We start from the raw sequence: 27,911 nt of genomic DNA, 5'->3' as shown, positions 1-27,911 counted from the left end.
GATATATATTTTATTTATGCATTTGTACTGAGTAAAGGTGGGATCTCATAGCTCTCATAGCATAGGTATCCCACCAATAAGTGAGTCTAGTCTCACTGCTTCCTCATCAAATTTCTAGGAGACCATTCCTCAAATGCTATTAGCATCTAGAGACTAACACTTTCTCTATTTCTTAGCATGAAACTAAGGCAAAACTCACTGGAACAAAAAGAAAGAATACCTAAAAATCAATTAGATGTAGCGCAAAGTTCTTTGCTATCATATTGAGAAATGGACTATTTTATTTATTAAATCTGTTTGCCACCCATCTCACCTTGAATAGGAAATGACTGATTAACAGAGTCCAAAGACCTGTGGAAATAAGTGTTTTAATTCAGTAAGTAAATACCCTCAGGAACACAAATGACTTTAGTTTGGATGCTGTCTCACTATGAAGAAAGTATAGTTGAAGAGCAAAATATGTGATCATGGCAGACTGCAGAAGGTAAACATGTCAGCCTTGGCTACAACTTGAATGGAGAAATTCCAAATGTGTTGGCAATACCCTGCAACTGAAAAAGTTTTCCTGAAAAAGAGGCAATTGCATACAAGTTCTCTACTAATACTAAGAAAACTACATAATCAAAGTAAAAAATAACTAAGGTTTGGGGGGTTTCACGTACTGCACATTCTGAGAGTGAATTTCAGTGCAGTTTTTCTCTGTAAAGTTTGTTTTAGCTACTTATATTAACAAAAAAATAAGTTGCTGGGGTCAGCCAAAAAATAATTTCGTAAATGAAAAACCTGTTTTTCAATTGTCTGGAATTTAAGGAAAGATTCTTTAGAAATCTTTCTAAAACAACATCCAAATCTTCAATCCATTGACACCCTCAAAGATCAGGGGAATGATCTTATAAAGGCAAATTTTAAAGGGCACAAAGAAAATTTTAAGTGTAGACTATCATTATAGAGGTATCATTTATGGCTGGAGGAACAATGAAACTTTTCTTCAGCTAAAACGTTTTACCAGAGAGATTAGCCATGATTGTCTTACTGAAATCGAAAAGGTAATCTGGTCCTTAACACTGCCTTAACCCAGACTGGTTGGTGCCCAACTACGTGCTTTTTTTGTCATAGAACGCTCAGAACGGAGTTCCGGCACCTTTTTTGAATGAAACCTTGTAGGGTAGGCTAGGCGGGTTGTATAACATGTGTGAGCTCCGGCACCTTTTTCTTTTACAAAAAAAGCACTGTATTCTTTCAATAAATCTAGAGCCTTGGCGGAGCAGTGGGCTAATGCCTCCTTAAGTAACACCAGCTGCCTGCAATTAGTGCAGGTTCGAGTCCCACCAGGCTCAAGGTTGACTCAGCCTTCCATCCTTCCGAGGTAGATAAAATGAGGGCCCAGATTGTTGGGGGCAATTAAGCTGACTTTGTAATAATGCCGCTTGGGGGGGGCGAAAGCCCTAATAAGCAGGCATACACGTAGAATGAAGGCTATTGCTAAGCACATTGATTTGTGCTTTAAATTGTAAGCCGCCCTGAGTCTTCGGAGAAGGGCGGGATATAAATGGAATTAAAATAAATAAATAAAAAAAAATAAAAAACTCTCTTCCCAAGTTGTCGCGCACTCTCTTGTCCCTTTTCAAAAATGCAACAACGAAGTCTGTGCAGTAGATCGGAAAGAAAAAGACGAGAAACGACGAAGCAGCAGCCAGCGCTTAATCATTTAAATACATCTAAAGAAGGAAGCAAAGACTGTAGGAAGTAGTTTTTCTTCTGGAGAATACGGTAAATGCGGCTCAGTCACGTGTTTTGTGGTCGGACAACCCCCCCCCCCAAACGTAAACCCAAATACACACACACACACACACACACACACACCCCAAGAGAAATACAGAAAGAAAAAGAGAGAGATTATAGGGGGAAATATGAGCCAAAGAGGACCAGAGCAAAAACGCGTCCCCGAGTTCTGAGGGAAAGTTCCCACCACCCTGAGAGCCTATGGAGATTCTCCGGGACCGCCACTTTGAAAGCCGCCCAAGGGGAGAGAACCCGCCGAGCCTCCCGAAGCCCGCTTGACACGCGCCGAGCGAAGAACAAAACGCGTGTAGAAAACGGAGCGTGCAGAAGAGGACGCGCGCCCGCCCGCGCTCCCTTTCTCCGCAGCATGGGGATGTGCCAAAGCCTCCGCTCCGGGGGAGACCACCTGCCCATCCCCGCCTATCCCACAGGCGGAGGAGACGCGGCGGAGCTCCGAGCCGCCAAGAAGGAGAGCCGCCAAATCAAAGAAAAAGCCGATCGGAAGCGCAGCAAAGACATCGACAAGTCCCTAAAAGCCGAGAAGAGGGAGTACAAGCAGACGCACCGGCTGCTTTTGTTAGGTGAGAGGGAGCGAGCCGTGCGGGGCTGGGTGGCTGCGGGAAGCGTCGAAGGGAGGCGGGTTGCTTCTGACTTATTACCTCCATCTCTCTTTTCTCTCTCTCTCATCATGCCACCCCTATGCTTTCGCCCTCCTGGCCTATGGGTTTTGGGGCGCCCATCAGCCCCCCTCCCCAAGCCTCTCTGGTGGGGACGATAAGGGACGTAGTTCAGCACGCCTCGAAGGCGCCGCCACCTGCTTGCCTTCCCGCCTTTCTTCGCTTGCACTTCGGTTTGCTCCTCCTCCCTTTTACTTTACTCCTCCTTTTTTTTTACACACACATAAAACAGGGCTGTAACTGTGGAAAGGGAAGTTTTCCAGCCTTTGCCTTTTCGTGGGATCGCTATTTTTTTAAAAAATCCCATTTATATCCCGCCCTTCTCCGAAGACTCAGGGCGGCTTACAATCTAAACTTCAAACTTGGCCCTTTTATGACTTGTGGACTTCAACTCCCAGAATTCCTCAGCCAGCTTTGCTGGCTGAGGAATTCTGGGAGTTGAAGTCCACAAGTCATAAAAGGGCCAAGTTTGAAGACCCCTGATCTAAAGCGCAAATCAATGTGCTTAGCTCAAGGTTGACTCAGCCTTCCATCCTTCCGAGGTAGGTAAAATGAGGACCCAGATTGTTGGGGGCAATTAAGCTGACTTTGTAATAATGCTGCTTGGGGTGTGTCTGAAAGCCCTAATAATGCCAGCCCCACTTGTAGCCATTATAGCCTTGCACCCTAAGCTCCAACTCTGTTAAGCATGGATGTGGCCTGACAGACTTGATACCATTTCCACCATATTGACTTTTTTGACCCAACCAGATCCCTGATGCTGCTGAAAAAAATGCTTCCTTTGCACGTGTGTGTGTGTGTGCGCGCGCGCACACACACACACACACTATATATATACTGTATCTTACATGTGTGTCTCTGTGAGAGAGAGAGAGAGAGAATGCTTTATTATAGTCATAGCACAAAAAAAATCATTCCACAGTACAAATAATACATAAATATAAACAGTCTACTGAATATACAAGTCTGGCTAAAATAGGTGATCAACAGAGTCAGACAATAAATATCTAAGAGCTGCTTAAAGACTGTGATGTATTGTATACTGAGTGGAACAATATTTAGGGATAACAATCTGATGATAACAATTAGAGATAAAAAGAGCCAGAACAACCAGGACATTTGACTAAAACTGGAGGCATGTCTCCTCTGATATAGATAATATTAATCTACATATACTTCAGTGTTCCTTCTAGTAATTTCCTGAATTTCTAAAGGTAACTGGGCAGACAACACTTCATTCACTATCCAAGGTTTCTAGTAGCTTGTATCTGAGTCAGAAGTGAATTACAGAGGCATATGTCACATTTTAAGCACATGCAACAGGCATAAAAGATTGCATGTTCAGCTTTTGGCATGTCCAAGAAGGGCTAAGTAGTTTTGGAGAATTGTGGCCAATCGTTATAGACAATACTGCTGGGCAGGACTTGGGTTTCATATCTGTAAGAAAGGTGGGGGCACAAATGTAGCATCCATCTGTGACTCTTTAAAACAGCCGCTTCTTTTCCCAGCATTGTGTAGTTGTGTATTTTCCTGAGATCACATGGCAGCTGTAGAAGACTTTACCTTTTGGAGTCAAACCCAAAGCCCCAGTAGACGACAAGTGAGCTTTTCCTGTGACTTAGGTCACCAGGCTGTAGTAATCCAAAAATAAAGCATACAATTCCTCTGTTGTATATTGTAATACAGCTAAAGTGTTGTCTTCCCTGTCATTCATAATCATACAGTTGCATTATGGATATAGAACTGAGTGGTCTGACTCGACCTAGGCTGAGCAGGAGTGGGCTGATGATCTCCAGGCATGGAGCTTTTGAGAGACAAGTCCCACCCTCTAATATCATTTCATTATTTCACTCAGAAGAACTGGGAAGTGATGCTGTTTGTCTCCTGCATGCAGAAACCTAGTTCTTCTTCACTAGCATCTTCCCCCCCCCCCCCTTCAAAGGGAAAGAACTTTATTTTAGCTAAATGTTGACATGGTAGCTTTCACACTAGATAAAGGTGTTTTGAACGTGGCAGCTTTGATATAGGCTTCCCATGTGATCAGGGAACATTTTAACATTTCAGTTGGGGCATGTTTTGCAATCTGCTGGACCAGTTCCTCTCCTGTGGTTTGGCACTAAGCCTTTCAGACAAAGCTGTTGACACTTGGAAAAACCAACCATTTCAAAGTAAATGTCTGTCTTCCCACCTGTCCTGGATACTTAAGGACCACTTCCATAAAATTCAAAACAAAGGCACCCTGGGGACAAGGAGAGGCCTCTTTTTTCCAATTAGTTTAATTCTTCTTTTTGTCTTCACTTATTTTTTTTAAAAATGGAGAATATATGTCAGTTATTTAGTTTGTATCACCTCTGTTTTGCCATTCGGCGAGTAGTTTAGTGGAATTATTGCGTAAGATTGTTGTTGTGTTATCTTAAAAAGGTTGCTAACTTTCATGATTTTAGTGGCTAGGTCACAGGTAGGCAACCTCGGCTCTTTTATGACTCACGGACTTCAACTCCCAGAATTCCTGAGTCAGCTGACTCAGGAATTCTGGGAGTTGAAGTCCGTGAGTCATAAAAGAGCCGAGGTTGCTTACCCCTGGGATAGGTTGACTTGGACTGTAGAGGTTTTTAAGATCAGTGCATTCCCAGATTAAATCCTGGTCTACTTAACAATACACAATGATAACAAGAGAAGAAGAAAGAGAAATGTAGTCTTATAACTACTAGGATTTTATTATATTATATTATTTTTATTTGTATCCTGCCTTTTTATTTTTTACAAATAACTCAAGGCAGCGAACATATCTAATATGCCTTCCTCCTCCTATTTTCCCCAGAACATCAACTACCCTGTGAGGTGAGTTGGACTGAGAGAGACTGACTGGACCAAGGTCATCCAGCTGGCTTTCATGTCTAAGGCAGGTCTAGAACTCGCCATCTCCTGCTTTCTAGCCCAGTGCCTTAACCACTAGACCAGAGGTCCCCAACCTTTTGGGCACCAGGGACTGGTTCCGTGGAGAGAGGTTTTTCCACGGACTGGAGCGGGCGTGGTTTTGTGCGCTGCCTGCATCTCGCAGATGGGACTTTGCTTGTTTGTGCGGCCCAGTTGCTGGCATGTCCCAACCTGGTACTGGTCCACGGACCGGGGGTCAGGGACCCCTGCACTAGGCCAAACTGGCTCTAGATCGCCCATGAGTGATCATTTTAGTGCAACTTGGATATGGTTAAGTTATCTAAAATATTTTGAACCACAAAATTACAGAGTTTGGGTAGCCAATTTAGGCCAATCCCTTGCTCATTGTAGGAATCCCAATGAAAGCATCCTCAGCAGATAATTATATATCCCCACTTGAATACAGTCATCTGAGTAATTGATATTAATGTTGAACTGTTCTCATTTGAAATCAGTTGTCCTGTATAGGTAGTCCTCATTTAATGACCACTTGTTCAGCAACTGTTCAAAGTTATAAGAGGCACTGAATGAGTGATACTTAACAACTAGTCCTCAAAGTTGTGGCGGTTACAGAGCCCGTGCAGTCACATGATTGTGATCTGGTCTCATACTGATGATTGCAGCATCCTACAATCACATTGTTGCAGAGCACCCACAATTTCCAGAGATAAGCTCTTCCACTGATTAATTGTTCTCACTATCTCTTTAATCCTAGGTTGGATCTCTCTTCTCAGGTGCTTTGGAGAATAGGTTGACCCCTCTTCTCTGTGATAGTCGCTTGAGTACTGGACGACTACTATCATATCACTCATAATCATAATCATAACAGTAAAGTTGGAAGGGACCTTGGAGGTCATCTAGTCCAACCCCCTGCTCAGGCAGGAAACCCTATGCCATTTCAGGCAAATGGCTGTCCAGTCTCTTCTTAAAAACTTCCAGTGTTGGAGCATTCACCACTTCTGGAGGCAGGTTGTTCCACTGGTTAATTGTTCTAACTGTCAGGAAGTTTCTCCTTAGTTCTAGGTTGCTTCTGTCCTTGACTAGTTTCCATCCATTGCTTCTTGTCCTGCCTTCAGGCGCTTTGGAGAATAGCTTGCCTCCCTCTTCTTTGTGGCAGCCCCTGAGATATTGGAACACTGCTTCATGTCACCCCTAGTCCTTCTCTTCATTAAACTAGACATATCTAATTCCAGCAGCCGTTCCTTATATGTTTTAGCCTCCAGACCTGTAATCATCTTTGTTGCTCTTCTCTGTACTCTTTCCAGAGTTCTCAACAACTTTTTTACATCGTGGTGACCATAACTGGATGCAGTATTCCAAGTGTGGCCTTACCAAGGCATTGTAAAGGACTCCTAGTCCTTCTCTTTATTAGACTAGATATACCTAGTTCCCTCAATCGTTCAGAGCATGGTTCAGCTTACCATCTTTGTTGTTGTTGATGATTACCCTATACCTCATTCTAGTGGTTGTCCTTTTCTCTTCTCCCTGATAGTTTCTTAGATCTTAAGCTATCTTGCACCAAAATTCCTTAATTTTGGCCCTATTCTTTCTTTTACTTACACTACTTTTATTCTATCTGTGATCTTTTATAGGCCAGGGGTAGGTTCATTTTTGTTAAGTGTCACAATATAACATCTGAATTTGATGTCAAGAGCTTGCCTGCTCACGGGTGAAATGTTAAGAGCTAATCCAAGCTTTTGGCTCAATATACATAAGCAGTTCATATGTTTCATCTGGGTTTTTTTTAATCTAAGGGTAGTTGTAATGTGACGATACTACTGTCAGTTGCTTTTCAAGATCAGATCACTGATTGCGGATTGCTAATGTTGCCCCCCCTCAAGAAGTTTGGATCTATTAAGATTGATTGGCCCCTGGTGACTAATGGATTTTGATGGGTCTCAAAGGGAATTTGGGATTTTTCCTGGGGATCTGATAGGCAGTTCAATTAAGGCCTTAGTCTCTATCTGGAATGAATTGTGTTTGTGTGTGGCCACTGTATGTTTGTTGATTCTGTGGGTTTCACTGATTTTCTGAGGAGTTTTAGGAGATGAAACAATAGAAGAGATATTTAGAGTACCAGTGGTGAAAGATGAAAGGCAACTGAGTCCACATTAGGAATAACAGTGAGGAAAGTTATTTTTCTGCTCTTAATTGCAGTGATACTGTTCAACACACAACATTAATTGCTGGGGAGGAATAGGCCAAAAAAGTACCTTCAGGGTCATTGTAAGGATTACAGTAGGCATGTAGTGGATAAAGTTGCTTGGATCCACTCAGAATTATATGTGGTATATCCTCTCTGCAAGACACCATTGCTGGTTACAACAGCTCTGGCTAATTTTTATTCAAACTCCAATAATTCCTTTTGGGTATGTTTATTGAGATAGCGATCAGATTGCAGCTTTAGATGGTCTTGGAAGCATGGGGTTGTTTAAGCCTATTTCACTGCAATTTATTCTCTTAGTAACTTTAATATTTAACATTTTTAGACAGTTCTTTACTGATGCCAAAAATATTGTGTCCAATGTGTTTCTGCTCAGAAATAAGAACAGTGGACCTGATTCTTCTAAGTCGGTACAAAATTGCAGCCTTAGTAGTAACACATTAATCAATTTATTAACTGGAGATTTTACATCTGTTTATTGAAATTGTTTCCAGAAAAATAATGTTGATGTGTAAGAGCATAAAAATGGACACAAACTAGATAATCATTGTAATAAAAATTTTAAGACAATTTAAAGAGCACTTCCCTAACACATGATGTTCAATGTTTACCTCTGATTGGCAAAAACTGGGACTATTGGTTCATTCAAGAGTTTGGGTTCAAGAAGGGCAGCCTGCCAACGGCTTAATGTACATCTCCATACATAGGGTGTTATGGTAGAGGAAGACAATGTAACTTGGTAAGTTATGTATTCATCCACACTTAGTCAGAATTATTATTTGAAATGTAAACTTCCGTGTCTGAAGAATAACTTTTTTCATTGAGTTGAATTTCACAAAAGGCACTTCTCTTCCGTTGCCCTTTGAACATACTTTAGCACTGATCCTCCTGGATATTATATAGGGCACGTGTCTTAAATGTTGACTTGCTTGATAATGCCTTTCCAGAGAACTATTGTATTCTAAAAAGGCTCTCAGCAAGAAGCCAAACCTTCTTACTGGGTTTAATTTTAAGAAAAGAAAGAGGAAGGGGGATAGAACTCAGAAGGCTGGATATTGGAAATGAAGTCTTACCTTTTGAACACCATTGTAGCCGTGTGTTTATGCAAGATTATTTTTAAAAAAGCATTCTAAATAATAGTGGTGAATCTCTCTGTTTTAAGGAGGTTAAGGATGGGTTAACTGTGGCTCCAAAAAAAGAGAGAAAGGACTGGGATATGGGGGAAAAAGATTTATTTGTGCAAACACAGACAACAACAACAACAATAATAATAATAATAATAATAAAAATAAAAAAGTTGGAAGGGACCTTGGAGGTCATCTAGTCCAACCCCCTGCTCAGGCAGGAAACCCTATACCATTTCGGACAAATGGCTGTCCAGTCTCTTCTTAAAAACTTCCAGTGTTGGAGCATTCACAGCTTCTGGAGGCAGGTTGTTCCACTGGTTAACTGTTCTAACTGTCAAGAAGTTTCTCCTTAGTTCTAGGTTGCTTCTCTCCTTGTTTAGTTTCCATCTGTTGTTTCTTGTCCTGCCTTTGGGTGCTTTGGAGAAGAGCTTGACTCCCTCCTCCTTCCGTTCAATCCAGGAAGTTGGAAGGGGTACCTTGGAGGTCATCTAGTCCAACCCCCTCCTCAAACAGGAGGCCCTGTACAATTTCAGACAAATGGTTGTCCATTTTTAAAAGCCTTCAGTAATGGAGCACCCACAACCTCTGAAGGCAAACCATTCCACTGACTTATTACTCTCAGGGTGCTTTGAAAAATAGGTTGACCCCCCTCTTCTTTGTGGCAGTCCCTCAAGTATTGGAACACTTGTCACCCCATATCCTTCTTTTCACTAGACTAGACATACCCAATTCCTGCAACCATTCTTTGAAACATCTTTAAACATTAAAAAAATATTTTATTCTTATGAAATATTTATTTAACATTTAAATAATTGGATATTTGTTTAATAATAAGTAATTAAAATAAATAATTAACTATCTTTGTAATCCACTTCATGGATTCTGTGAGTCTTCCTACAGGCAACTTTTGAAGAGGGCAAGGAACATGAGCAAGGCAGCATAAAAGCTATACATTGTTGGGTTCCTAAAATAAATATCCTCTTTACTGAAGGAGCATTCTGCACATGGAGCTCAGGATATACTCCCAGGATTTTGGGGACCGTAAAATTGCTTTTGGGGGGGGAGGGGGGAGGGGAGGAAAGGCCCTTGAAACTATCACAGCTAATATGCCATAGGGTACTCATAAATAAAGGCTACATTCAGAATGGGATGGTTTAAATCAATTGCATGTTTTGTACTTAGGCAGAATGCCATATTATTCCATATACTTCAGCTCTCAGTTTTATTTGGGGGAAATAGGCTGTGCTTTTCTGAAGATGGCATGTATCAACTATGGGACTCAATGCCCCACACTGTTTTTTCTCAGCCTTGTTTAATATTTATGGAGAAAACTGTATACTATTTTAGTTCATACTATTCCTTACAGTTGACTCTCTCAACCAAATCTGTTTCATATACTATAAAGGAAAATAGGAGGACACCATATGTACTCTTCTTGTGCAAGTTCTTGTGCAAAAGTCAGAATATAAATAAAGCAGCGAATAAGTGTTTTTACATGTGCATTCTGCCTTTTCTCCAGGCGTTCAAGGCAATTTAAGTGGAAATTGCTTTCCTTTTATCCCTACAGCATCAACCCTGCATGGTAAGATGGTGCTCAGAGGGAAATGGATTGGCCCAAAGTCACTCCTGAAATTTTCACGGCTGGAGTAGGCTTGAGTCTCCATGATCTGGACTGCAGTGTTTCAACTCTGGCTTCCTTTTCTGTTTCACCATATCTTAACTTTTCTTAAAATTAAAATGGGGCAGTTTCCTTGAAGCTGATGACACGGGTTGAGATAAATTGTAATCCAAAACGTTAGCTTGGAAACAGCTAAAGCAGAACCCAAGCCATTTCAAAGAGATTGTGCAATCACTCACAATCATAAGGATTCTTTTTTTATTATTGAAACGTTTTACAAAATTTTAATAATAACCCCCCCTCCCCATCAACCCTCCCCCCTTCCCTCCCCCCCCCCCGGACTTCCCAAAGCAGAATACAGGGTATTACATATAGCAATCTTATGCAAACATATGCTAAATATCTATTACAACGTTAACAAACCTTCCACCCTTTAACTCCCTTATAACAAAACTAAAGTAATTATAATAACACATCTATAATTGTTAAGAATTATTCATATGCTATTTGAAACTTTTTAGTCCCATATTTGTTTTGAATATAATCAATCCATCTTTTCCATTCCAAAATATATTTTTCTTATGACTGTTCTTTCAAATATGCCATTTCAGCTACATCCATTACTTTAAGTATCCATTGTTCTATTGTAGGTAAATCTTCTTTCTTCCAATGTTGCGCCACCAAAAGTCTGGCTGCCGTTATTAAGTGTAACATTAATTTAGTTTCTATAACAGTACAATCCGAAATAATCCCCAATAAGAATAGCTGCGGCGTAAATCTTATTTTTTTCCTAAAAACTTTCTGAAAAATCCACCATATTTTTATCCAAAAGGCTCAATCATAAGGATTCTTGTGGCGCCTTTATTTATACATTTATGATGGCATAAATTTAGTGCATTAAAGCCCATTGTGCCAGATACAAATTCACAAATGTTTATGTCACAATGATTTATTTATTGGGTACCATTAGTATTCATTTATTTATTCATTCATTCATTCTTGTTAATGCTTTTGGGCTGTTTTCAGGAAAATTCATCCCGGCTGTGCCCAAACCACAAAATATAACCCTAGTAGCACCAGAAAGTCATTAATCCAGAAATAGCACCATAATAAAAACCTAACAGAAGCAACAGAAAGCCACACACACAAGAGATAGTTTACTGAAATGGGGTTTTGGTTATAACTCTGAAAAGAATCTCTAATAATTTGGAACTATTTATTTATTTTATTTTATTTATTTTATTGGATTTGTATAGCGCCCTATTCCCGTAGGACTCAGGGCGGTTTACAGGGCAGTTAAAACCATGAATACAAAAAATTAAAAACAATTAAAACAAATTAAATTCAAGCCCCAACAGTAAATCTAAAACCCAGTTAAATTAACAACCCCACAGTCTGGACCAAACAGATCGAAGAGCCAGGTTTTCAGGTCCCGGCGAAATGAGCGAAGGTCGGGGGCAGTCCTAAGTTCTGTGGGTAGTTGGTTCCATAGGGCAGGCGCACCCACAGAGAATGCCCTTCCCCTGGGAATAACCCGCCGGCATTCATTAACCGGCGGTACCCTGAGAAGGCCCTCCCTGTGGGGGCGCACAGGATGATGGGAAGATGATGCCGGCAGCAGGTGTTCCCTTAGATAGTCCGGACCCAAGAGCCTTTAAGGCAGGGACGAGTATAGGCTGTCCACAGGGTGCAGTCCAAATGAAGATGCCAGCCACAATGAAGCTTCATATGCCCATAAACAATAGATAGAGCTTCAATTGTATCATTGTGGCTACCATCTTCATTTTTTGGACTACATCTTCTGGATATCCTGAGTAAGCAACATGGTGTCTACAGGTAGTCTTCAACTTACAACCGACTGTTTAGCAACTGTTCTGACAGACTTGAGAAGGGGGACATTTCAAGATCCAAAGTTCTGACAGAACCCCCACCCAGGGTTATGTGACTGCACACTGAGCGCATATACGGCTATTTGCTCATCCTGTGATCACATGACTGCATTTTACAATGGTTTTGTTGAAAACCAGTGCTTCTGATTCTCGGCAAAACCATACCATAGTGAACAATGGGTTGGCCTAACAACTGAAGATTCACTTAACAACCACCACAAAAAAGTGTGTAAGATCAGGTTGGCCGCATAACTGACCCATTTTACAACTTATGACCTATGATTATAGTAATAAAAGAGAATATGGCTCAGGGTTGAATTATGGGGTCCTCGATGCTCTCTGAGCTTGATTATTTTCTTGTTGTTGTTTCGTTGCCAAACTAGGCAACATCATGTTGGACCCTATAGTTAGGACTGTAATAGACAGGCTCCATTACGATCTTAACTCTAGGATTACCTGTATTTGCACCAATACGCTTCTCTTACCACTCACAAAGGTCTTTGCCACACCCAACTTTATTTTAAAATGTTTTTAGAAATATTAAATAGGTTTGAAATGCTTCCCTATGCAGTTCAAAGTGTTGCTTTTGAGCTTTAAATAAGTAATTTAAAGAAGTAATTTAAATAAGCTTTAAAGAAGTAATGAAGTAATGGACTTCAGTAAGGCATTTGATAAAGTAGATCACAACCTACTACTTGATAAGATAGAAAAATGTGGGTTAGATAGCATCACCACCAGATGAATTCGTAGCTGGCTGACAGGTCCTCAATGGAACTGCATCTACATGGAAAGAAGTGTGTAGTGGGGTGCCCCAGGGCTCTGTTCTGGGCCCAGTGCTCTTCAACATGTTCATCAACAATTTGGATGAGGGGATAGATGGGGAACTCAGCAAATTTGCAGATGACAGCAAGCTGGCAGGAATAGCCAATGCTCCAGAAGATAGGCTTAAAATACAGGAGGATCTGGACAGACTCGAACACTGGGCGCTATCTAACAAAATGAAATTCAATGGTGAAAAAAGTAAGGCTCTACATTTAGGCAGGAAAAATCAAATGCACTGATATAGTATAGGTGGTACCTTGCTCAATAGTAGTAACTGTGAGAGGGATCTCAGAGTCCTAGTAGACAATCACTTCAATATGATGACACCAGATGTTGAAAATAATAAAAATAGTCTGAATCAATCTGGACAATTTTTAATCTAAAATCAAGGAATTGACCATCACAGATGAAGTATTCTAACTACATTGTTGGGTTAGATGAAGTATCTTGCTCTTGCGACTTTTTTTTCCATTGCCAGAACTGGGGTGGGCACAGCCTCCATATGATGCAACCGGCCCACGGGCCGGCAGTTTGACACCCCTGCTCTACATGAAAAGCTGAACATTGAAATTATATTGCCTAAAAATGGTGGCTTCTTCTGTCTTCCAAAGAATTCTGGGAATTGTAGATTGATGAGGTACTGAGAGTTTTCAGTTAATTAGGATAGTTTATTTAGTGTTAGTTTGTATGTTTATTTAATGTTTAGCTTGAATTATTTTATTTTATTTATTATTGATTAGATCAGGGGTAGGCAACCTTGGCTCTTTTACGACTCATGGACTTCAACTCCCAGAATTCCTGAGCCAGCATCAGGAATTCTGGAAGTTGAAGTCCACGAGTCGTAAAAGAGCCAAGGTTTCCTACCCCTGGATTAGATTATTGAATGTTAGTTTTCACATTCTTTGTAAAACTTTTATTTAAAAAATTAGGATAGTTTATGGGAGGATGAGAAGGACTGTTTAAATAAGCCACAGCTAGAATACAACGTATCCACTTGGGATGTTTCCCCACATCAGAGATATAAAATGCCTTGGAGTCTGTCATGGATAATGCATTTATACAAACCTTTGGAGACATTTGCCAAGTGCAAATGAGCAATCTGGCTGAGGTTTTACATTTATAAAGCAATTAAAATAAAAACCTTTTAGAGTTACTTGGGTAGAAACCACTCCATATGATATGCAATTTATTGCCATTCAAGAATTATGACCTGAAATTATTTACAGCTTTGACAAATCAATAACTTGTGCTTCTTAAACTGTACAGAACGGATTGTATTGGCTTCTCTGGATATTAGGGTTATTCAGCTCTGTACTAGGAATGAGGAATATAATACAGGGGTCCACAACTCCTGGTCCATGGTCCAGTGCTGGGCTGCGGCATGCCAGCAAACGGTCCACACAAACAAGCAAAGACCCATCCGCAAGATGCAGGCAGCACACAAAACCACGCCCCCTCTGGTCTGCAGAAAAACCTCTCTCTGTGGAACCGGTCCCTGGTGCCCCAAAGATTGGGGACCTCTGATATACTGTAATGCATGGGAAACAAAGCATTGCATTAACATTAACATGAGATTCTTCACACCTCTGAATTTTTCCAAAGGTGTATTGAGAAATCTGTTTTCCTCTTGCAAATTCCATGATTCCCTGGTATGTTTAATTCAACCAAAGCATCAACCAGACTTAGTGTGGACCTCCGAACATAGAAGATAGGTTAATTCTGGTAAGAAATATCTTAATCCTAATTTGTACTCTTAGTTTGTGGTAGTTTTACTTTTTTTTGGTTCTGGTTCTCAAGGCATCCCATAGTTAATTTCTTTATCTGGAAGAAAAAAATGTAGATTTTTCAGTCAGCTTAAGAAAGCCTTTGCCTTCCCCCCTTTCACTTTCCTATAGTGCAGGGGTGTCAAACTCAATTTCATTGAGGGCTGCATCAGCATTGCGGTTGCCCTCAGGGGGCCGGGTGGGTATGGCCAGGGTGGGCGTGGCCTACTGGGTGGGTGTGGCTAGAGTGCGTATGGCCTACTGGGTGGGCATGGCCAGCTCTACATCGTTCGCATCAAGGGTGCCTATGGGGGCCTGGGCAGGAGTGGGACAGATCTGAGGGTCTCTGGCAAAAGGAGGGTCTCTGGGCCAGGGCCAAGGCAGTGGGGGCCGTTCCCTCACTGTTTCCAGGATGGCTTCGCGGGCCACATGAAACCACTTCATGGGCCGGATCCGGCCCCCGGGCCTTGTGTTTGACATGTCTGCTATAGTGTTAGAAAGTAGGGAACACCTACCTGCCTTCTTGTGGACACCAGAAAACATGACCCCAAAGGGGTGGAAGAAAAACCTCACACACAGTGTCTTCAGTTCCCATTACAAGCATTGCTCATTCTCTTTCTGAAAGTTTCTCCCTTTTTTTGACATAGGTGGGGCTTGGATGAGTCTTCTCCATAGTACAATGGCACTGAAAAAAGTGCCCCCCAAGCCACAGAAGAGGAAGACACCTGCCTGCCCTCCTGGTGGCGCTCTTCCTCCTGTCTGAGATTTTCATGGTTGTGAGCATTTCTGTTGAGCATTGGCAGCAGGGGTGGGGTGGGGGGTGTTTGGTTTTTATTCTTCCCGTCTGCTGGGTGGTTGCAGCAGGTTTTGGTCACTTCACATGACCCTGGGACACTGTGACCGTCATAAATACGAATCAGTTGCCAAGCATCTGAATGAAAATCACAAGACCCTGGAGATGCTGCAACATTCCAGCTGATTGGCGCTTCTTCTGGGCTCAGCAGACATGCCGGGATCAGCGCCGAGCTCCAGCTGGAGTCTGGTGCTGATCCTGGCGCTTCCACTGAGCCCTGACAGGCCCGAAGAAGCACTGATCCTGGCGCTTCTGCTGAACCCTGACAGGCCTGCAGCTCCAGCCATCTCTCGCTCAGGCTTGTGCGGTGCTAGGACCGCTTCAGCTCATTCACCTCCCCCGCTACTTTTCTAGGATGTTCACGTACCACCTCCCAGGTGCCAATGTACCACAGGTGGTACCCGTACCACGTTTTGAAAAGCCCTGGCCTATGTTAACATTTTCAAGGACTGTGGTCACCAGAGGTAAACTGACTCCTGCCCATTAAACATTCTCCAGTGCAAGTGAGCGGGAGGATTTGCACCACACACCAGGGTAAAACTAATTTGTCATGGAAATTAGTTTGTAATTGAATGAAACCCAGTAATTCGTTAAAGTTCATTAGAACTGGATGAGTGTGAATAAACTATGGATTAGCATATCAGTTGAATAGACCTAATCAATTAGGAAAATCTTATCCAGAATTCCCATTTAACATCTGAATCTGAATTCACTTCAATTCTGGAAAAAAGAAAACCTGGTATTTCTAAACAGAAAATCACCCTCTAATCATAACACATCACTATCAGTATTTTTAAGAATTCCCCTTTCCAATCTTTATATCCTGGTTTTTACACATATTTCAAATATAAAAGAAAGCAGGGAAGCTGTGAAAGTTTAATTTTACAAAAAGCAGTTTTTTGTAAAATGTTCTTTTTTTCATTTTCTTCAGTTTGCCATTTTTCTTTGCAGATATTTTAGACTATAATGTGGAATTAAACCATGGATTTTTTTTTTCCCCAGTTCTGTTTCTTGTTTAGAATAATAGGTATGCTGTGCAAAAAATAAGAAAATCAGATTTGGATTCTTTGGAAGGAATGAAAACTGACTCAAGAGCGGCCTCATGTGTTGGCTTAGCAGAATAGTCCTACCATAAAAATTTGTTTAAGTCTTTGGGGGCATTTCACAATGTAGAAATTCTTACACAATTTTTTGTGGTCAGCTATGAGAGTGCAAGAGAAATGATATTTTTGTCCTTCTGAATCCTGATTTTAGTATAACTGAGTGTAGGGGATCAATCTGTATCTGTATGTATGTATGTATGTATGTATGTATGTATGTATGTATTTATTTATTTATTTATTTATTTATTTATTTAATTTTTATACCGCCCTTCTCCCGAAGGACTCAGGGCGGTGTACAGGGCAATAAATATAAAAACAGAATACAAAAGTTAAAAAACGATTAAATATAATGCCCAAATTTAAAATTTAAAACAATAATTAAAAACATATTAAAACCCAACCCTAACCCATCAGACCAGGTCAGATTGCTCAAATAAATACGTTTTTTACATGAATATGAAAGGAAGGAGATGTATACAGGTAGTCCTTGACTTACAACAGTTCACTTAGTGACTTTTCAAAGTTATAACGGCACTGAAAAAAGTGAGTTATGGCCATTTTTCACACTTATGACTTGCAGCATCTGCACGATCATGTGATTTAAATTCAGTTGCTTGACAACTGACTTACATTTATGACGATTACAGTGTCCCGGGGTCATGTGATCCACTTTTGCAACCTTCTGACAAGCAAAATGAATGGGAAAACCAGATTCACTTAACAACCATGTTACTAATTTAACAACTGCAGTGATTCACTTAACGAATGTGGCAAAAAAGTTGTAAAATGGGACAAAACTCATTTAACAAATGTTTCGCTTAGGAACAACAAAGTCTGGACTCAGTTGTGTTCGTAAGTTGAGGACTACCTGTATCTATGTTCAAACCGTCCGACGGGGAGAAGGATTTGCAGTTCTCTCTAAATGCTTCCTCCTGCATAGATATTCCATAAAGGAATAAAGGAGAAAAATCTAATAAGTAAATAAATACTGCTCTGAGAGTGATGGATTGTGAGATTTCTGCAATGATTTGCCACCTTACCATGTGTCACTGGGAGGAGGCATTGCATAACAGGAGCAAGAACAGGAGAGTCGTGAGGGAAGAGTTGTACTCAACTGCCACACTTCCTGGTCTGCTGCCTAAAGAGGCTGCTTCTCTGTTGGTTCTGGAAGATTCCATTCTTGGAGAGAAGGCTTCAGCAGAACTGATATGAAGCTACTGTTGATAAATCCATGAATGGTCCATGAATGTGCAGATTAATAATAATAATCTCACGAGAGGTGAATGTAGAGACTTTGCCTCGTGTACCTGGGCCTTGGCAGGAAAGACTGATCCTGGCTATAACATATTCTGGACTGCACCAATTGGGACGTGAGGAATGGAGTAGAAAGAGAAGAAAGCTCTGCAACTAGCTAGAATACAGTGTTTACACCTGATTTTCAGAAGAATTAGGATTTGAGGGAATCTAAACATCTGGGGCCTGTGACTTTATCTTCACTAGACATCACAATCTGACCGAAGAAACTCTGGTTTTTTGGTCTTCAGTGATCTTTGATCTGGGCTTCCGTTTTATCATTTTATCCATGCCCAAAGGATATTGGGAAGCCTGTTGATTTCAAAATGCTGATGTAGTGCACTGTAATAGTGAACTCGACAAGATGATGAGAAAAGACCTGTAAATCTGTCTGTTTTGGAACAATGCCTACATTAGTGGTTCTTTGTCCAGATGAGAAGTCTGAGATCAGAGTTTGTAGCTCTGACAGAGCCCATAGATCAGCCACAATCCCAGTAAAGTTTAATAATAAAGCCTATTTTCATGTAGAAATGCTGCCAGGAGTATTAACATGAGACCTTGTGCAAACAAGAGCTCTTTTCTGTAGAGAAGAGATCCCTGGGCCTGAATTCTGGAGTTGCATAGCTTGGGTAGACATTATGCAGCTCAGTTCACAAATCCTGTAACGCCGCAATGTCCTTTTGTCTCACTCAGCTTGAGGCGCTGGATTCTGGATGAAGCTGTTATGGTTTGTAGAAGCAAGATTTAGAATAGCATGTTATCGAAATCTAGCCAGTTGTGGTTTATTCATGAAACTGTGGCTTGGCTTGCTCTGCCAGACCTGTAACTAGAGGCTGGGGAAGGGAGGTACAGCATTTATTTATTTATTCTCGGGACTTACATGCTGCTCCAATCAGACCAACTCACAAACTTCCCAATGCAGTAACTGCGTGAAACATAAGATAAATATAAAAGTAAGAATTAAATTATCAAACATGCTGGTTAACTTCATGAGTTTGGGGACTTTGGGATGTAAAGTTACATACATTTATTCTTGGAAAGTGGATTAGTGTAGCACATTTGATAAAGTGTAAGGGAACTACTGTAAGCAAAGTTTGTTTTTCCAATGTATTTGAGATACTGATACAGACTAAAAAGGAAGACCAGCACATCTATTCAATTTGCTCTTGCAAAGTGCACACAATTCTGTGATGGTTTTACAGTAAGGGCTGGAGACACTGTGGTGTACAATCCAGGAAAGGGCTGTAAATTTTATCTAGTTTAAAATTCAGTCCAACGGAAGAGAAGTTGCAGAAGCAAATGTAGATCCAGACTGAGTTAATAAAAGATGGCTCCTTTAAATTCAGATGAGATCAGGTAGAAAGAGCACAAACCACTCTTCTTCCCCAGCAGATCCAGGGCATGTCTGGCCAGTTATAAATGGATCACGCATTGCTATTTTTAGCTTAAGAGAAGCTTGTAAATATAAAACGTAGCAACGCCAGCATTTGTTTGCTTTATTCCCTCTCTCTCTCCCCCCCCCCTTCTTGGCAGGGGGTGTTTCAGAAGGGAGAATGAAAACTGGAGTTAAAAGAGGCTTGTTGGTTAATCAGATGGGGACTTTGCACTCTGCATTACTTCCCCATCTCAAAAGCAGCATGGAACATGCAGGGAGAAAAGGAGAGCATTTTTTTCAGAAAGTAGTCTTGCCAAATTCCTTGTGCTGGGGAAGGGAGAGCCGTATGCGAATGCTGTAGAAAGAATGGGAGAGAAACGGAAGGAAAGGCTTATGATAGAAACGGCAAGGAAGCATTTGTGAAGGAAGAACGTAGGGTGGAGGAGCAGAAAAGAAGCATCAGCCTTGAACGACTGTGTTTTCCCGAAAGTAAGGCCTACTCGGAAAATAAACCCTAGCTTGATTTTTTTGAGATGGGCCTAATATAAGCCCTACCCGCAAAATAAGCCCTAGTTTGTGGGCAAGGCACACGCCTAAAAATCAAGCTATGGCAAAGGTGGGGTGGTGGTGGATCTGCCTCACACACCCTGCACCACTTAGCTTGCAGTCAGGCCTCTCCTCGTGTGGCCCACTTCTGCGGCATTCCCAGGCCTGCATTTGTCAAGCACAGGCCTTTCCAGAAGGCCACTGCAGCCGAGAATCGAGCTATGGATTCAATCGGCTGCATAGGCCTTCTGGAAAGGCCTGACTGTGAAATGCAGGCTGGAATGCAGCTGCAGAATGATGCTGCTCCTTCGGTCCCAGAAGAAGTGGACCTGCTGGGTGGGGCTGTCACTTCCGGAGGTGAGTATAAAAGACATCCCCCGAAAATAAGACCTGGTGCCTCTTTTGGAGGCAACCCCCCCCCCAAAACCCAGTCTTATTTTCGGGAAAACACAGTAGCTATCACAATAACATTAAGTATGATTAGGCCCTCGTATTCTGTGGGTATGAATCCTGACTGTAAGTCAAATCTCATTATTAAATCAAGCCTGACTTAGTGGGACCCTTTGTGACCATTTGAAGTAACTTGGCCATTCCCTTCTTCTGAGTCTTACTTCCTGGTGTAGCCTACAGCCCTGGGATCTCCTGATAGGCTGCATTCAAGGTCAAAGGCTAAACACATTTGGTCTTTCTTAGGAGCATCAGTGAAGTGTGCCACCTAATCAGTTGTGCCAGAACTGCCATTCTTATACAATTACTTCCCTTTAGGAGTGTGCAAATGCAAAGACTTTGCTTTTGCATTTTTTTTCAAATCAGTTTTCCATACTTAGTGAAGGTGTAATCCCAAGAGGCTCTGGCTTGATTAAGGCTGGTTTAGGTGTAAAACATTGGCTTATCGGATTGACTTAAAAGCCCACTGTTTGATCTCAGATTAGAAAGTGGCTGTTCAAAGAGATCATTGGCTGAAGATCAATATGTGGCTCCCCCTTTGATGTTGCCCGAATTCTCACCAGGTTTTATGATATTAAATTTGATCCAGAGTTCTCTTTCATAATGAAAGGAGACATTTTCTTCTCCAATCCAGGAAACAAAGTCATAGGATTTAAAACTCTGGTTCACAGTGGCTGTTGAAGGGGAAGCTTGAACAGAAATCCATATAGTACAGCAGTGTTTCCCAACCTTGGGAATTTTAAGATGCGTGGACTTCGATTCCCAAAATTCCCCACTGGTAGGGGAATTCTCGGAATTGAAGTCCCAGACATCTTAAAGTTTCTAAGTTTGAGAAACACTGTTAGACTACAACTCTCCATTCTCAACTAGAAGGGCTGAATGCTAAATTGTGATGAACACAACACTGAACATGAGAGTTAAAACTGTAAAATTCAAATTATAAAAGCAGCATTCATCAGCGTGCTGAACTGAAGCATGCGGACTGGAGAATTGTGGGAATTGAAATCCATTCAATTATTGTTCTCAATGTTCTCAAGATTGAGAAACACTGCTATAACTGAGAATTTTAAGCATTACAAATTATCCCCAAAAGGGCTTGGAACAGGGTTATTATCACCAGAGGCCCAGGTAACTTGTGGAGGCCTTTTTTCTGTTCAACTTATAATTTATGATGTGGCAAAAAAGGTAACAATATATAAATTATACAACAATAAGATTACATTGTCATTAAATATGCACCAACTTTAGTCTTGATCCCCTTCCCACCCACTAATTTTGGGTGGTGGGGCTTTTAGCATGCTGTTCAAATGCCAGATTTGCCTGAAAAATAATTTTTTAAAGGAAAGGAAAGGCTGACTGTGAGCATGTGTGTGCACACAGGCTTGTGTGTGTAAAGAAAAAGTAAGCTGGGGTGGGGCTGGAACAGGAGAAGCTGCCATGTGAAAAATTAGGGTGTGTTTGGAGCCAAAAGAAACATAAGGGGGAAGGAGGAGGCAAGGGCTGCCTGGGGCAACTCTGTGGAGAGAAATTACTTGTTGCCAAGATGAGGTGAAGGTTCAGCAGCCTTGCCTAAAAATAGCAGCAGCTCTGTTAAAAATAGCAGTTGTTGAAAATGTCTGGTGGAACTCTCTCTCTTCTTTCTCTCTCTCTCTCTTCTTTCTCTCTCTTTTTTTCTCTCTCCTCTCTTTTCTTTCTCTTTCTCTTTCTCTTCTTTCTCTTTTCTCTCTCTTCTTTCTCTCCCTTCTCTCTCTCTTCTTTGTCTTTTCTCTCTCTTCTTTCTTTCTTTCTTTCTCTCTCTCTTTCTCTTCTCTCTCTCTCCCTTCTCTCTCTCTCCTCTGTCTCTTTTTTCTCTCTCTTCTTTCTCTTCTCTCTTAAAAATAGCAGTTGTTGAAAATGTCTGGTGGAACTCTCTCTCTTCTCTCTTCTCTCTCTCTCTCTCTCTCTTCTTTCTCTCTCTTTTTTTCTCTCTCCTCTCTCTCTTTTCTTTCTCTTTCTCTTTCTCTTCTTTCTCTTTTCTCTCTTCTTTCTCTCCCTTCTCTCTCTCTCTTCTTTCTCTTTCTCTTTTCTCTCTCTCTTCTTTCTCTTTCTTTCTTTCTTTCTTTCTTTTTTTCTTTCTTTCTCCTCTCTCTCTCTCTTCTCTGTCTCTTTTTTCTCTCTCTTCTTTCTCTTCTCTCTCTCTCTCTCCTTTCTCCCCCCCCCTCTCTCTCCTAGAGGTGGCCAGCTTGGAATATTACTTTCCTCCAACTTTTAAAGTGTTGAGTGAAACAGGAAGCACAGCAATACCAGCAAATCTTTTGCATTGTTAGCTTGTGCAGGGGGTTTCTGCTCAATTTTGAAGGTGTACAAGTAAATAGAGCGCTGGGGTGGGTAGGTTTGAATGCGGAAGAGAGAGGAGCTTACTTTTCTGAGCTTTCTCTAGCCAGCAAACAGTGCAGCGACAAATCTTTGAAAAAGCCTATTTTCTTAAAGAGGTGGGGGTTGACCAAGCTCCCTATCCTGCAGGATAGTTTTAAGCTGATTTTTTAAAAAAAGTTATGGATGTGGAGGAAACTTGATAGGGAAAGTGTGGGAAAAGGGGGGTTATTAAGAAATTTGAGTCAAAAAGTCTCATTAATTTGTGAAGGGCCATTTGCAAAGATTTAGGGAAGATATGACTGATCTTCCCTCTGCCCTCCAACTTTCTTCTTTGTCCAGTTTAAGAGACAATTGTGTTTTTTTTTACTGACTTAGGTAAGTGAGGCGAATGAGGCAGACAGATAGATGGGGTATCAATTCTGCACTGGTTCTTTAAGGGTTTAAGAATAGGAAAGTTGTTAAAATGTGGGGGTTCCTCTCCTCCCCACTTTCTTAGAAATGTGCTAAAGGAACAACTTGAGCATATGCTTATCTTTCAAACATCCCTATTATGAAAGGATATGAACAATTTTGATATTGTGGAAACAGGTTTGGTGGACTTTTATACTAATTGTGTAGGATAAAATTTCGGGGAACATCAAGAGTGCCAAACCTCTCCTGTCTCTTCTCTCTCCTAATTTACAACAATTAAAAATCTCACATATAAATCATTTCTGAGATGTTTCAGTTATTTTATACCTACGGTAAGTCTTCCATGTAATGAGATTTTTTTCCTAGTCTGATGTAATAGTCAACAAAATGGGAGTGCTGATAATTTCCAGACACAAGACAGCATATCCCAAGGAAACTTCTACTGTTTTTATAGTTCTGTGGTTTGGGTGGATTGGAATGAAATACACTGATTAATTAAAAGTGATTTATCATTTCCTCTTTCCTCTCTTAAATATTCCCAGTACGAAGATATCATATTGATAGCTTAAAAGCTATGTCGTATTTCTAAAATCTGATGGTAAACCACCTTCCTTCCAGGTTTCTATGCCCAGTTGTGCAGTTTGAGATAGGATTAAACAGCAAGTGTCAATATTTAAAGAGCTTAAAAGTTTTTGGTTAGTAGCATTATTTTTTTATTGTTACTTTTTAAGATAAATTGTACATTCCCACACTTCTTTCCATAGATCTTTTAAAATAAATTACATGTTATACAAGCAAAGCCTATAATCATTTAATTGTATAGAAAATAAAGAGAAAACGTTCCTGTCTGCGGGGAGGAGGGAAATATTCTAACAGAAGGCAGAAATGTGTTTTTTGAATCTGAGCTATACATTTTGAGGGGAAGAAAGAAGAAAATACTACTGGCGTTATAGAAGTATATAAGGCTCTATATTTTGACGCAATAAGACAAAGAAATAATAGATTTGCATTTTTTATTCCTAGACTATATAAATCCAGGAAACACCTAAAAACTGATTAGTTAACACCAGATTCAAAATAAAAAGTACTTGACTATTTGCTGGACTACTGAAAAATATTCTGTGCATTTAATCACTAGCAGATCTTAAAATGATAATATGTATTCAATAGTACCAGGTCTGTCCTTAGAACACTTCTTGTATTTTCAAAACACAGCTTGCTTTTAGAGGGATTTTTTCCCCTCCTTTGCTCCAGTTGCTGATAAAGTAATGGAAAGTTAAGAAAAGTAATATTCCAAATATACTTCTGGCATATACTACCCTGTTTAGGTTTACTTGGCAATACGTTTTACTTGGTTCACTAGTGAATTTTCAGAAGAAAAATTCAAACAATTCAATTCTGTCCTTTCCCATGCTGGGTTCTAGGTAAGGCATCTGATTATATATACAGTGCTTTTTTGTAAAAGAAAAAGGTGCCGGAACTCACACATGTTATACAACCCGCCTTGCCTACCCTACAAGGTTCCATCCAAAAAAGGTGCCAGAACTCCGTTCTGAGCGTTCTATGAGAAAATAAGCCCTATATATATATTATATAATATAATAATATATGTTATGTATCTAAATATCCTGCTCCATGACTCACAGATTAGTGAATCTATGTCTGACCAACAATTGATGTTGAAAAAGAAACTCTCTAATAAGCAAATACCCAAATAACTCACATAAATTCTGTTTAGTTTTTGCTTTTTCTCTTTCTCTAACTAGCAGCTATAGATGAAAACTAATCAGTTTCTGACAGGGCTATCAAAATTACTCAAAAGAATCTGTTAACTCTATTTTTGTTTTAATATTTCTTTAGTATTTAATATTGTTAATAGCTGTTTTACTAACAGGAAGTTGGAATAAAAATACATATTGATAAATGGAATTTTTGACTGGGTGTTTACAACAGACACATTGCATGCATTTTGCATATGTTGCCTGTGGTTTTCACTTATAGATTTTCAGACTTAACTCTTTTATGGACAGTTTTCACCCAGAAAGGTCCCATAGAATCTTAACTTTCCTGCCTTTATTGGGAAATTTAACCAATGAAAAATATTTCAGTTTGAATAGGAGAGAGAAAAAAAACATGCAATTCTTATAAAATGCTGGTTCTAAATAAAATCATAACAAATAATAATGAGGCTAGTATGTAATATTTGGGCTGATGGGAATGTTCATTAAGACAGCATTATTGCTGAATAAATTTTGATGAACTGTGAGGCTTACTTCTGAGAAACACACAGATTCTTTTGCACATTATAAAGAACAAGAAAAGTTGTTAGGAAAAATTATACACTGCTTTATAGTTTTGAGACAAATAATTCAGATGTTTAAATTTAACAAGGAATGAAGAAAAGAATGAAAGTATTCTAATTATGAGTGATAACTTGGTTTATGAAATTGGAACATATGCTAAAATATTTCATATTCTCTCTTTCCTTTTCATAAGTACTGGTATTACATTTCTACAGGTCTGTACACAACTGTTTGTTTAGTGAAGCTTATAGATATTTGGTTTATAAACTTGGCTGCTGAGTTCTGCAAGTAATATGTAAATTTGATAAATAAAGATTATTAGTCAAAATGATTTTAAAATATATTATTTAGTAATCTAAATTAGATTTAGCATAAAAGAATTTACTAAATTGCTATGCTATAAGAAGCATAAAAAGACATTTTTCCCACTACTGCGCCATTCATCTTCAAATTAGCAGAAGCTTCTCACACCTCTGAAAGGAAGTAAGTAGGGGCCTCTCAGCATCTGGATGGGAAACATGATAGAGGTTGCCTCTATCCTTTCATGATGTGTTTACTTATTTAATTTGCATGGCTACCTGTCTCACCATATGAGTCTGGGTGGCTAACAAACAAAAAAAAATCTGAATAAACAATATATTAGGCCCAAATTCTCCAAAGCACCTGAAAGCAGGATAAGAAGCAATGGATGGAAACTAGTCAAGGAGAGAAGCAACCTAGAAGTAAAGAGAAACTTCCTGACAGTTAGAACAACTAACCAGTGGAACAACCTGCCTCCAGAAGTGGTGAATGCTCCAACACTGGAAGTTTTTAAGAAGAGACTGGCCAGCCATTTGTCTGAAATGGTATAGGGTTTCCTGCCTGAGCAGGGGGTTGGACTAGATGACCTCCAAGGTCCCTTCCAACTTATTATTATTAGTAGTAGTATGCAATCTCTGCATCTATCTCTACCTAAATGGCCAACAGCACTTAGCTCTTAGACTTATATACCACTTCATAGTGTTTTACAGCCCTCTCTAAGCGGTTTACAGAGTTAGCATATTGTCCTCATTTTACCAATCTCAGAGAGATGGAAAGCTGAGTCAACCTTGAGCTGGTGAGAATCAAACTGCTGGCATTCGGCAGAATTAGCCTGCAATATTGCATTTTAATCACAGTGCCACCATGGGTCTCCAATGCCAACATTAAAAACTACAACATCTCATAAACTCTAGCTAACTTCCTGGCCCCCACAGCTGGGAGTACAATGAAGCCTTTGAAGCTTTCCGAAAGGCTGGCAGGATCAGGACACATCAAAACTCAAGGGTACCATGCTCTAAAAGTTGATTCTGCAACAGAAAACGCCTGCTTTCTTGGTCCTGCTAGCCAACAACCATTAGTTGTTAGGATCCAGTGCATGTGTCTCCTGTTAGACCTTGTATGATGGGTACAAACATTTAGAGAGATAGTCGTACAAATGGAGGCACTTGTGATGGTGTTTGTGATGGAGGCAAATTGTGCTCTAAATCAGGGGTGTGAAACTACCGCCCTGTGGGCCGGTTTCATCATACTGAAGCCATGCCCACCCCATTGCCGGCAATGCAGAAAGAGTCGCGACACATCACGTGACATGGCAGGTTTGACACCCATGCTCTAAATGTAATACATGGCAAGAACTAGGACCTCACATTAAAACATAACACAATTCATTTCTTGAAGCACACTTCGTAAATACATGAATTGCATTTTGTTAATTATGATTTAGAGTTTCACATCTTGTGTGAACTAGATGTGTTAGGAAAGCCCTGTTTGTAGCCTCAAATCATTGATGTTTGGGTACATAAGACACAGGGAATTCCATTCCTAATGTTAATTCTTACCATCAACAGTAAAAGAACAAGCAGTCAAGAACATACTACATTCAGGAGAGCAACCATAAAAACCTTGAAAAAGCTGTTCAAATGCTGTGATATATTTATACCTACGAAGATCAGAATCAGGGAAGCCATGGCCCTCTTAACGCTATGGAAGTGAATTTTGGACTCTTAAATACCAAGAAGTGAAGTGTATTAACACTTTTGAACATTGCTGTCGGAGAAGACACTTGAGAGTATTGTGGACAGCCAAGAAAACAAATGGATCATTGAACAAATCAACCCAGAGTTCTGACTAACACACAAGTGACCAGGCTCAAATTATCCTACTTTATACGCATTATGCAAAGACCTCATTCTCTGGAGAAGGCTTTAATGCTGGGAAATGTGAAAAAAGAAAGAGAAAATGATGACCAGCAGGAAGGTGGATGGACTCGGTTTACAGTAATGATGAGTGCACAGGGAACAGCTGAAGGGGCTGATTGGCATGGTGAAAATCAATCTTTATCATTACTAATAGCTGATAATGACTCGATGGCATGTAATTAATAATAAAAGAAGATATAAGGCAGACCTATGGGGAACTGATCTAT

At 40.3% G+C, this 27,911-nt stretch overlaps 1 protein-coding gene across 1 annotated transcript in view; it reads left to right on the top strand.

Annotated features, from left to right (window-relative positions):
- Window positions 1-1,321: 1,321 nt before the first annotated feature.
- The window catches only part of GNAS (GNAS complex locus), a 215,279-nt gene continuing 188,689 nt past the window's right edge, over window positions 1,322-27,911 (top strand). Inside the window, exon 1 of the mRNA XM_081324471.1 lies at window positions 1,322-2,363. Within this exon, the coding sequence (XP_081180597.1) occupies window positions 1,775-2,363 (589 nt within the window). The 5' untranslated portion in view covers window positions 1,322-1,774. The remainder of the gene's footprint in view (window positions 2,364-27,911) is intronic.

This window comes from Vipera berus (genome assembly GCF_964194415.1).
Source record: "Vipera berus genome assembly, chromosome: 3".
Taxonomy (NCBI): Eukaryota; Metazoa; Chordata; class Lepidosauria; order Squamata; family Viperidae; genus Vipera; species Vipera berus.
This window is presented reverse-complemented; position numbering and strand designations above follow the sequence as displayed.